Below are 13308 nucleotides of genomic sequence, written 5' to 3' on the forward strand. Positions count from 1 at the left end.
AACATATAAAAAAGACACGTGCTGCACTATGTTCATAGCAGCCTTATTTATAATAGCCAGAAGCTGGAAAGAACCCAGATGCCCTTCAACAGAGGAATGGATACAGAAAATGTGGTACATTTACACAATGGAATATTACGCAGCTATCAAAAACAATGACTTTATGAAATTCATAGGCAAATGGTTGGAACTGGAAAATATCATACTGAGTGAGGTAACCCAATCACAGAAAAACACACATGGTATGCACTCATTGATAAGTGGCTATTAGTCCAAATGCTTGGATTACCCTAGATGCCTAGAACAAATGAAACTCAAGACAGATGATCAAAATGTGAATGCTTCACTCCTTCTTTAAAAGGGGAACAAGAATACCCTTGGCAGGGAATAGAGAGGCAAAGATTAAAACAGACACAGAAGGAACACCCATTCAGAGCCTGCCCCACATGTGGCCCATACATATAGAGCCACCCAATTAGACAAGATGGATGAAGCAAAGAAGTGCAGGCTGACAGGAGCCGGATGTAGATCGCTCCTGAGAGACACAGCCAGAATACAGCAAATACAGAGGCGAATGCCAGCAACAAACCACTGAACTGAGAATAGGACCCCGTTGAAGGAATCAGAGAAAGAACTGGAAGAGCTTGAAGGGGCTCGAGACCCCATATGTACAACAATGCCAAGCAACCAGGGCTTCCAGGGACTAAGCCACTACCTAAAGACTATACATGGACTGACCCTGGACTCTGACCTCATAGGTAGCAATGAATATCCTAGTAAGAGCACCAGTGGAAGGGGAAGCCCTGGGTCCTGCTAAGACTGAACCTCCAGTGAACTAGACTGTTGGGGGGAGGGCGGCAATGGGGGGAGGGTGGGGAGGGGAACACCCATAAAGAAGGGGAGGGGGAGGGATTAGGGGGATGTTTGCCCGGAAACCGGGAAAGGGAAAAACACTCGAAATGTAAATAAAAAATACTCAAGTTAAAAAAAAAAAAAAAAAAAGGTCTGGTGTAATGATGATAGGTCTGACTACATGTTACTTGGCCTTTTTTCCCCTGGCAGCTTTTAGTATTCTCTCTTTTACCTGTATATTCAGTGTTTTGATTATTGTCTGGCAGGAGGATTATATTTTCTGGTTCAATCTATTTAATGTTCTCTAAGCTTCTTATAGGTTTAGGCAGATCGGTCTTTAGGTTGGAAATTTTTTCTTCTATGATTTTGTTGAAAGTATTTTCTGGACCTAGTAGCTGCAAATCTTCTCCTTCTATTCCTATTATTCTTAGGTTTGTTTTTTTTTTTTATAGTGTTTCAGAATTCTTGGATGGTTTGTGTCATGAACTTTTTAGATTTAGCAATTTCTTTAACTGATGTATCAATTTCTGTAATCTTATCTTCTATACTTGAGATGCTTGTGTCTTGATTTCCTACTCTTTTCCCTAGGTTTTCCATATCCAGGATTTTCTCACTTTGTTTCTATTTCTGTTTTCAGCTCTTTATTTTTAATTAATTAATTAAGTTTACATCTTGATACAGCCCCTTCCTTCCAGTCCCCCCTCATATAACTTCTCCCCTCATTATCCCTGCCCTTCATCTCTGAGAAAGGGGGGGTCCCCCTCCCTAAGAACCAACTTACCATGTCACCTTAAGTCACTGCATCAATGGCACATCCTCTCCCATTGAAGTCAGACAAGACAGCCTAGTTAGGGGAATCTGCAGGCAGCTAACAGAGTCAGGATAAGCCCCAGTTACATTTTCAGTTCTTGGGAAGTTTTACTCATTTCTGTCACATGTTTGATTGTATTTTTCTGCATTTCTTTAAAGGATTTATTTATTCCCTCTTTCAAAAGCCCTCTATTATCTTTATAAGTTTGGATACAGGTCATCATCTATGTTTCAGCTGTATCCAGGACTTATAGAAGGATAGCTGGGCTCTGGTCCTACCATATTGCCCTGGTTCTTGAGGATTGTGTTCTTTCACTATCCCTTAGCTATTTGATTGTCCCTGGCTTTGCTGAATGCTCTTAATGCCTTCAGGATGCCTTGGGGACATCTTGCTGCTCACCTCTGCTGTTGTGCCCCAGGTGGACCCAGCAGGTAGGGGATTAGGTATGGTGGTTTAAAGTGGATATTCCTATGGCCCCAAAAGTGTTCTTGGAATGGCAGCCTGAATCCTGGGTCAGACCATGGAAGTCAGGGAATCACTAAGAACTCACCTTGGCTGGCTTAGTTCCAGATGGACCTGACTGGTAAGGGATTGCTGGGTGAGGGGTTTAAACTGGATCCCCTGCAGGTCTCCTCAGGAAAGCAGGACATTTCTGGAAGATTCATTGGGATGATAGGGAGAGATGCAGGCAAGACAATAGAGGTCAGGGTACCATGCCTACCTCACCTCTGCTGACTATGCTCTAGGTGAACCATATTTTTTTTTTAAATCTATAAAAACCAACTCCAGTGTTAAGGAAGATAGAAACAAAAATCCTAATTTGGCAGAATTGACTACTTCTTGGGAATAATCTAATTGCTGGGGATTTACTGAGTCATGTAGAGAATAATTAAATAGAAGCTAACATTATAAAAACTGAGTTTTTTTTTAATATATGTGACTTTACTTCTGATAGCAGACAGTATGATCAAGGCAACACTTTTTTTTTTCAAATCGATATATTTTCTTTTTTAAAATGGATATTTTCTTTATATACATTTTAAATGTTATCTCCCTTTCTGGTTTGCCCTTGGGGAACCCCCTATCCCATCCTACTTCCTCCTACTTTCTTAAGAGTGGTTTCCCACCAACCCTCCCCCCTCCCTGCCATGGCATTACCCTACAGTGCATCAAGCCTTCACAGGACCAAGGGCCTCTCGTCCCATTGATGCTCAACAAGGTCATTTTCATCTACATATGTGGCTGGAGCCATGGTTCACTCCATGTATACTCTACTTGGCAGTTTAGGGCTGGGGAGCTCTGGGGTGTCTGGTTAGTTGATATTGTTCTTTCTATGGGTTGCAAAGCCCTGCAGTACTTCAGTTCCTTCTCTACCCCCTCTATTAGGGACACCCTTCTCCATCCAATGGTTGGCTGTGAGCATCTGCTTCTGTATTTGTCAGGCTCTGGCAAAGCTTCTCAGGAGACAGCTATATCAGGCTCCTGTCAGCATGCACTTCTTGGCATCCCCAGTAGTGACTGGGTATATGGGATGGATCCCCATTTGTGGCAGTCTCTGGAAGGCCTTCCATTCAGTCTTTGCTCTACTTCACACATTTTCTTTTTATTTCCTCCTGTGAGTATTTTGTCCCCTATTCTAAAAAGGACTGAAGCATCCACATTTTTGTGTACTTTTTCTTGAAATTATTAACTGATGATTGTCTGCAGTTAAATTGAACTATACAGAAGACTAAGCATACTTGAAGCAATCCCATGGAAATCACAGACAAGACAAGGATGCCCACTCCCCTGTTTCTATTCAAGATAGTATTAGAAGTACTAGCTAGAGCAGTAAGACAACAAAAGGAGATCAAGGGGATACAATTTGAAAAGGAAGAAGTGAAGGTATCACTATTTGTGGGTGACATGATAGTGTATATATGCAACCCCCAAAATTCTAGTTAGAGTGTCTACAGTTGATAAACAAAGTGGCTGGATATAAAATGATCTCAATAAATCAGTAGCCTCCTTTTATACAAATGATAAATGTGCTGAGAAAGATTGGTGAAAAAACAAACTTCTCAATAGTCACAAATAATATAAAGTATCTTGAGGTAACTCTTATTTTTTGTTTTGTTTTTTTTTTAAATTATTATTTATTTATTTATTTTTACACTACAGATTTTATTCCCCTCCCAGTCCACCCCCCCACCACTGTAACTGTACCATATCTCACCCCTCCTTCTGCCACCCCATCTCCACAAGCATGTCCACACCCCATCCATCCCACCAGACCTCTAAACTTTCTGGGGCTTCTAGTCTCTTGAGGGTTACGTGCATCTTCTCTGACTGAACCCAGACCCAGGAGTCCTCTGCTACATATGTGTTGATGGCCTCATCTCAGCTGGTGTGTGCTGCCTGTTTGGTGATCTAGTATCTGAGAGATATCGGGGGTCCAGGTTAATTGAGACTGCTGAGGAAAAGGCAACATTTAATTTGGACTGGCTTAGAGTTAGAGGTTCAGAGGTTCAGTCCATTATCATCAAGTTCATCAAGAATGATAGTATCTGGGGAAGCATGGTGCAGGAGGAGCTGAAACTTCTATATCATGTTCTCAAGGGAGCTAGGAGAAGACTAGCTTCCAGGCAGCTAAGATGAGAGTCTTAAAGTCCATGTGCACAATAACACACTTCCTTTAACAAGGCTACATCTACTCCAACAAGGCCATACCTCCAAATAGTCCCTGGGCCAAGTATATGTGAACTATCACAATACGCATAATTTTATTAATTGAAACATAAATTAGAAAAACTGTGAGCTGATATATAAGAGAATGTACAGGGAAAGTATGTCATCAGAATACACTAAAATTCAAAGCTTCTTTTAAATATAAGAAATAAAATAAATGTATTATATGGTACAGTATCTCAATGAAGAACTACTCAATACAGATTCTAAATATGTCAACAAATTGATTTGCTTCATAGGAATTATTCTTAAGCAAATGAGACAAGAAAAATGTTGTACTATGGTAGTTGACTTTTAAGGTCAATTGTTCTACATCAGTCTAAAATTTAAGGTTCTCATTATGCATAGTCACTAAACTAGTCTGAAACATACAATGTAGACCAGGCTTGCATTGAACACAGTACCACTTGCTTTTGCCTCCTCAGTGCTATGATTAAAGCACATTAAATTCTTTCTTCACCTTACATTTTCACTTTAATATCCACTTAAATAACACAGAATTATGGAGCCACAATTTCATAGATAAAATGTCGTGATAGTCAAATAGTAGAGAGACCAATATTCTGAAAGCAATGATTAAGAACGTAAAAGAGGTGGTGTGCGTGTTTGTGTGTGTGTATGTGTGTGTGTGTGTGTGTGTGTGTGTGTTATCTATTCAGAAGATTATTTTTATAAAAAACATTTCTGTATTATACAATTAATAAGTCCCCCAGGAAATCATATATGTGGATCCTAGTTACACTGAGAATTCTCTATTCTTGTGAGATTTTTCTGTAGAATACTAAGAAACAATAACTTGCTGGTATCATCAGACAGTAAAATTCTATATAACACTTTATGGAACATTCAGCAAGGTTTATAACAGTTGACCTGCAGGGAACTGTAGAATAGAGAATGATATGATAGACTTTTCATATAAATATGAAATAAATTAGTCAAAAATACTTCTAAGAGAACATTTATTCAGCATGTGTTTAGTGGTAGAATGAGGAATGTGTGGAGAAAGATGGATTATATGCGCTTTGTATTCACAAGGATGATGGCTGTTTTGAAGTACAGAGAGCCTGCTCAAATTTCGGCAGAGAGCCTGTTAAGAAAAATGCTGAACAATAAAAGGGTTCGTATTTTTGCCATTTATATTTGATTTGTAGATAATTGTACAACATCAGTGGTCAATACAATCATGGTGTAAAATGGAAAGAAACATTGAATTTTTAATATTCTCTTACATTCCATTGAACAAACTGAACATAATTGTATTCATTAACTTGTATATTTTATTCTGCAGGGAACTTTTAAAGCATGAGACTAAATACAAATGTGATTCTTGAGGCAGGAAAAGTCAATTGCAATGGAATTTCATTACATGAAGGTGTATTTGTACCAGTGTTTTCATTGTGATGACTTGGGTAAATGGGAACATCTGTAAGGTTTCACAGCCATCTAACATGCTCCTGTGAACTGGGCATTCTTGATCCAATAATTTAATAACAAACAAGAAAAATGCAGATTCTGTCTTTAATAAATCATGTTTGAGCTATTATTGTTCTTTTAATTATTCTGATTTACCTGCCTGGAATATTGTCTAATTCTTTTATTTACATTACATATATTAGGTAAGTTCTTTTAAAACCTCATGTCAGGGAGGCTGGGAAAATGTTTTCATTGTTTTGGCTCTTTGTGTTTTTATTTTTTCTGCTTCTAAACAATACTATTTGCATTAGAAGTTGACATAGTTGAAATATTACTCTTAGTAGCCTCAGTGTAGAAGAAATGATCTTACATGAAATCCATTTAAATTTCAATTTTAACTAGTGTTAAAAAGTAAAAGTAACCCAGGAGGAGATTTTTTTCCTTAGATTGTTTCCTACATCTTATTAGAGGAAGTGTGTATAACTTGGCTTTTAGTAAGAATTCTTTTTCAAAGTCTGTCCAAATTCTTGATGCAATTGAAATTTCAGAGGCATGTCTTCTCAAACTAGTCTGTGTTCATTTCACCTCCTGTCTCAAACACAACCTGAATATAATTTTTATCTTCAAATTTCCTACCCATGAAAAATACGTAGAATATTGACAATAGGAATTTTTACATGAATAGATAGAGCAAAACCAAGCATTTCTACTTATTTAATTGCAAGGTGCCCTGATATTTAATATTATAATTGTGTTAGGGTGTCTTTATTTTCAACATTTTTCTCACCAGATGTTGCATCATCTACCGTAAATTGAAATTTGAGACCTAACCTTTTCTTTTCCTCTAGATCATGCTTTCTTAAAATACATTGTGTTCTTACTTGCTATTTAAGAAATGAGAATTTGTAATGAAGGCATATTCTGTATCAGTATTTCACATAACTTTTACATTGTCCATTGGCAGCTGTAGTTTTGATCATTTAGGTTTGTTTAATTTTTACTGTGAATTCTTCTAATTTAGATAGATGCATTTAATTTTGGGCTGCTTTGATGTTTATTTCCTCTTCCCCTAAAAGCCTGAAAAACTGCTTCCTCTCTATTTATTAAATCACTACACTATACCCTACATTATTTAGCTCATAGAAAGGCAATCAGCTATTTCCAGCCATCTACATTAAAATTTGTAATAATATATGAGAAGAGTTGTACTTCAGGGAAATGCCATCAGAGAGAGGGTTTAGAAGACTTCAAAGGGGCACACAATAGAAATTACTCTGAACTATCTGAAATTCAGAATCATTAACCACAAAACAAATTTTGTGCTGGGAGTGAAACTCCATAGTGCAGGAATTATTTAGCTGAGTAAGGCTCTGGGTTCCACACTAACAAAAACAAACAAAAAACAAAACACAAAAATCCAAAAACCAGAAAGTTTTGAGCTTGTTACTACTTAAATAAAATAGGTAAAGTCATTTGGATAATCTAGATTTATTTCAATACATGTGGGTTTCGAAAGGCAAATGGGTCTTACTGTAAATATGTAGTAACATTTAATTATCCACAGATACAAACAATATGTTGTATAGAAATAAACATACAACTTTTTAAGTCATGGTGTGGTTTCCCATGTGTATTATGAACATCAGTTTTCTAATCTTAGGACATATTAGTTAGAACTGTTATTTCTCCTGACTGATTCTTCTTCCCCATTCAGTCTAGTTTGAGCTAAAAGGCAGCAGCAGTTAACTGTACCTTGTTTGTTTGTTTGTTTTTGTTTCTTTCTAACATGTTTTATTTTCATTTTATAAACGTTATCCCCTTTCCTGGTTTCCCCTGCAGAAACCTACTATGCCATGCCCCCCTGCTCCTGTGAGGGTTCTCCCTCACTCATTCATCCCTCCCTCACACCCCACTTCCCTGATATTCTTCTACACTGGGGCATCTAGCCTTGACTGGAACTCTATCTTACAAACTGTATCTCACAGCTGTATATCACAAACGTTGATGAGACTTGAGACTTGTATCTTTCTTAATTTCAATTACTTTCAAGGCTCTAACAATGACATGGACATCATCTTCCTAATCATGGATGCTTTCCTTTCTACTATTTTGAAAATTCTTCTCTTTCAATTTATTCTGTGTGAGAAAATTTCTCATCTTTTTAGTATTAAATCCTGTTTAGTTGAACAATATTGTTAGCTATTGAGGCCACTGTGAATAAAAGTGTTTCATAAAATTATTTTCTAACTTAGGTGCAAAGTAACTTGAGATATCAATGAGATTAAGCAATGTAAACTATTGAATATGTCATTGAAAAAATATTTGAAAGAAAAACTCTCATGAAATGAACACTATTAAAACTGAAAACTGTTTCAAGTGACTAACATGCTTTCACTAATTGGAACAGGTGTTGACTCACATCTGCACATGAGAAGAATATGAGTTCTTGTCAGTCAAGTAATGTGGATGGGCAAATGTTCATGGGAAGAACTGAAACTTGCTGATTAAAATACTTATGCATTGATTAAGATTTTAAATACTAAATTTTTATGGCTATGAAAGAAGAGATATGTTTCATTAGATGTGATTTTGGTTTAATATCTTCTATAAATTTGTTAGAACAAAACAGAAATGAAGAACCAATCTGTGGAGATTGTGTTCATTTTGCTCGAACTGACAGATGACCCTCAGCTACAAATTCCGATTTTCCTGTTTCTCTTTTTCAATTACATCTTAAGTGTGATGGGCAACTTCATAATCATCCTTCTTACCCTGTTGGACCCCCACCTCAAGACTCCTATGTATTTCTTCCTCAGGAATTTCTCTTTCTTAGAAATTGCATTCACCACAGTGTGTATTCCCAGGTTCCTGATAAGCATTCTCTCAGGTGACAGAACAATTTCCTACAATGCTTGTGCAGCTCAATTATTCTTCTTTTTCTTACTAGGGGCCACAGAGTTCTACCTCCTGGCTGCCATGTCCTATGATCGCTATGCAGCCATCTGCAGACCACTGCACTACCCCATCATCATGAACAGCAAAGTGTGTCACCTACTTGTCCTCAGCTCCTGGGGAACTGGGTTTTTAGTCATCTTCCCCCCTTTGCTCTTGGGACTCAAACTTGATTTCTGTGCTTCCAAAACAATAGACCACTTCCTATGTGACACTTCTCCTGTCCTTCAGCTGTCTTGCACAGACACAAATTTCATAGAATTGATGGCTTTTGTCTTAGCTGTCATGACACTTGTCATCACCTTGATCTTAGTGATTCTCTCCTACATGTTCATCATCAAAACCATTTTAAAGTTCCCTTCAGCTCAACAACGGAGAAAGGCCTTTTCCACCTGCTCTTCACACATGGTTGTTGTCTCTATTACTTATGGGAGTTGTATCTTCATGTACATGAAAACATCAGCCAAGGAGAGGGTGACCTTAAATAAAGGTGTAGCTGTGCTCAACACCTCTGTGGCCCCTTTGCTAAACCCTTTCATTTACACCCTAAGGAATAAGCAGGTAAAGGAAGCTTTAAAACATGTGCTTCAAAGATTTTGTTCTCTACAAAACAATGAGACAATGTTTAGACATGCTATTGAAACACCAGTAGTAAAATAGTCAGCAACTCTCAATTGCATTGTTTGTGATCTGAGGCATGTCACTCACTGAGTGTTTAAGGTACATTAAGTTTTTCCTTTCCAGATGTTTCCATAATCTTTAGTTCTGTGCATCTAACTAACAGAGGAGTGTGAGTATCTTCTCATAACAAAATTCTTAAATTACATATATATAGATAAATTTTCTTCTTGTAGAATTTTATTTTCTATTTAACTTAAACTTGCTAGATTAACAAATTACTTAGGCTATTTTGGACATTGCAAAGGACAGAGAAAAGACAATTATTATAGAAAAATTGAAGTTGTCATAACAAATTAAAATTTTAGTATTTGAAAAATAAAAATAAATTTCTAAGATGAAAGATTACTCATGATGAACCTCGTGAAGTTAGCCAAGAAAATATTTAAGAATTCTATGACAAGTATAATAAATTATGCCAAGTAATTGCAATTTCGCTAAAAATATTCCCTTGTAGGAGCATGTTAATGGAGAATATTAAAATTTTAACTTAATAAGAAGATACAATATTTTAAAATTACTCAATATCATAATCTCATATCAACTGGTACATTAAATTACAATGTCTAAATTTTGAAGGAAATGATAACCCAAGATAGATATTCTTCTATTTATTTTTATTTTGCATTTTTGTTTGGAGAAATTAATGTTTTAAATAAAAGTCAGATACAATGTTCTTTCCAATTTTTCTTCTCTTTCCAATTTTTCTTCTGTCAATTTCTGTAAATAATGTATAAAAGAAACTCTACTATACACTTCAAACCAATGCATTAGACACATGTTCACACTCTATATAATCACAGTGAATTGTTCTCTCTGCCTATTCCAGTTACTGTGTGCCAATATCCATCTGAAAATCCTGAGTTTCTGTACATGGGGCTCAGTTTTATAGACTCTCATAAAAGGCAAGAGCATGGATTTCTGCATTTTTCAGTTTACTTGTTTCAGTTTCCTACACTTCCATGCATCTGCTCTTATTTTTGTAGCAGTGTGGCCACTGTGCTCTTCTCATGGCCAACTTTTACCTCTTTGTCTCAATAATTGCTAATTTCATTTCTGCTATCACCAGAAGAATAAATCATTTACTTCAGTGGGTATAAATGTGAGAACAAGAACGTACAGCTCCTAAAATTACTATTGGTCACGAGCAACTGCATCACCATGTCTTGGAAATTAAACAGGCCAAGGCCAATTCTCTAGGAAAAAAAAGCTCACAAACTTGTCTTTAATGAATAAAAGTGAAACTATGTAGGAGTGCAGTCTACTTACTGCTGTTCTTCTTGGGACATGCTTCAGCTGGAAATTACAACTCAAGTCATCTACTCTTTTTTGGGTTCCAATACCCAAACTCCCGTAAAGAGGAATAAAGGGCGCTAAAGCATGAGAGCTGTTGGGAGAATACTTAAGGAACTAATATGAAGTTAAAACCATGCCAGGACAGACAAAGGTTAAAGGTAATTGGTAACAGTTTTTAATCTTGTCTGGGAGAAATCTTTCCAGTAATCTTTGCAGTCATATAGATTGTTCTCATACTCTTAGTAAAATTATTACAACCCCCAAATTAAATCATCATTTTCACCACCAAGGGCCTTTCCAAATACTAGTTTCCACTTATACCCTACTTCCAGATTTTGTAAAAAATCGTTTCATTGACAGTTATTCAAAACATAAAAATAAGGAAACTTTGGGAGACAGTGTCTCAGTTTTTCCTCTGTTCTTAGACCACAGCTAGAGAAAGACATATTAATGACCTGGTAATAACTATTTCAAAAAAGTGTCTTAAACAACCAAGCAAAGCAGTATGTGGCCAGAACAGGTGGAGTGTGCCCTGTCCCTTTTGGAAAAAAGGGGACAACCAAACAAGCAAAAACAAAATAAAACAACATCCAACCAAACCAAACCAAACCAAAGCAAGCCAAAGCAAACCAAACCAAAACAAACAACAACAATAATCTCACATAGATTATTTCAGACTCAGCAACTCATGGCTTCTGTTGCCTGATCAGTGCTGGAGACAGGCTATGACCTAGATACATTTGTCATTTTATTGTCAACATCCTACATTATATAAAACTGTTTAAAATTCATGGTCATTTTGAATGCATAAGTCTTTGACACTCTCATGTTATTTCATATCTTCCAGAAGGTATGATGAAAAATGTGATCCAATAGAATAGAGTCAATTGTTTCTGGGGAAGATTTATTGAAAAGTACATCTAACTTAGGACCAGTCCAAGAGAAACACATCTAGAATTAAGATCCACTTACTTTCTATGTGAAATAAGACCTCTGCTCTGGGATTATCTGAAATAAATTAGGTTTCCTCAACAAATCACAGACCTTAGAAAGAGAACTCCCCATGTGCTCAAGTATTCATTCATCTACCCTGACTTCTGCAAATAGAGTTCTAAAATTTGTGCTTTGTGTAGAAGTCAAAAAAGTTAAACTGCTTCTTGACAATCGATGTTTATTTTTGTTGATTCAGCATTAGAACTATATGCTTCAATACCATAGTACCAGAAATACGTTGATTTCAATATTGAATTATAATTTATACAATTCTGAGTATTTGGAGTGTCTGGATTTTTCTTCCCTTCTTTTCTCACTGCTGCATATATTAACCAATTTACTAACCATAGAAATTCAAAATTCAAGTATTAGAAAATTATATTAGTCTCTATGTACTACGACCAAGGGGACATGGCATTCTGGAAAATATTTTGCCTTTTCTTTGTGGTTTCTTAGACAACTATGAATATGTTTATTAAGGTACTTTGTACTTTTTACCAGTGCATAATCATAAATGATAAAAATAGCCAGGTGATGGTGATTTTCATATTAATCTTAACAATATTCTTACTGCCTAGGGTATTAAAATGCCCAAAAATGAAACTCTCAGGAGAAACCTGAATAAAACTCAAGAAAATAGGTCTCACACTTTTAAGAGTCTGAAATTTAGTTAATAACAATGATGGTAATTATGATTTTTATGCTAATCAAATCAAGATATTCTTGTTTGAGTTAAGAAACATCTAAAAATTCAGTCAGTTAACCAGTGATACAAATATTGCCTCTTTTAAATAATATAAGTGTATGAAATTATCAAATCTGAAAAAGTATTTTTGAAGGAAAGCCAAGTACCATCTAAGAACTTTACATTTGGTGAGATTGTTGTTCAAAAGTAGTATAACGTATACCTATGAAAATAAAATTATTAAATTCATATGTAGTAGATACATCTCATGTCAAACACCCTTTTCCAGATGCCTTAGAAGTAAGAACAATGGCATGGCTCAGAAATTCAGATTGACACTATGAAGAGGAGGCCATTGAAAAAGGAATGGCTGAACATCTGTAGTCTCTTATTCACTGTAGTTTGTCTAGTTTGAGTATTTTTGTTAATCACCATCTACTTAAAATGAAAGCTTCTAAGAGGTGACTTGTGAGATAGAATAATTTATGTGCATAATAAAAATCACTAGGGTTGTTTCAACTTATCAGCTTAAGAGCAATAGATTCTCCTCTGTGGACTATGTCTTGTCTAACCATAGGCTTGGTGCTGACATGACACTTAATAGTTTCATCTTGTAGCTTAAGTTAAATCTAATCAGAAAGTGTTTTGTTATTCCCATGAAGCTCATACTACTAATGTAAATCTGTACCACCTTGATTATATCATGTTGTATAACTCAAATATGTGGTGTCTTCAACTAGGAACAATGACAATAGTTTCTAATATCTGTGAAGGGCATGGTTTATGGGGCTCCTCAGGCCAACAGCTCTAAAAGAAACAACCCAGGTCTGGTAGTGGGCTTTTTATTTGTCAATCTCTGGTATCTAATAGGACACTGTTATTCTGTTATAGGATAACTGCA

General features: G+C 36.1%; 1 protein-coding gene across 1 annotated transcript; it reads left to right on the plus strand.

The window, feature by feature from the left end:
* The first annotated feature begins 8428 nt into the window (after nt 1-8428).
* LOC116889934 (olfactory receptor 6C6-like) lies at nt 8429-9415 on the plus strand. The gene has a single exon (XM_032890745.1). The coding sequence runs from the start codon at nt 8435-8437 to the stop codon at nt 9413-9415; it is 981 nt and encodes a 326-aa protein (XP_032746636.1). The 5' UTR covers nt 8429-8434.
* Nucleotides 9416-13308: the final 3893 nt, after the last annotated feature.

This window comes from Rattus rattus, chromosome 1 (genome assembly GCF_011064425.1).
Source record: "Rattus rattus isolate New Zealand chromosome 1, Rrattus_CSIRO_v1, whole genome shotgun sequence".
Lineage (NCBI taxonomy): Eukaryota > Metazoa > Chordata > Mammalia > Rodentia > Muridae > Rattus > Rattus rattus.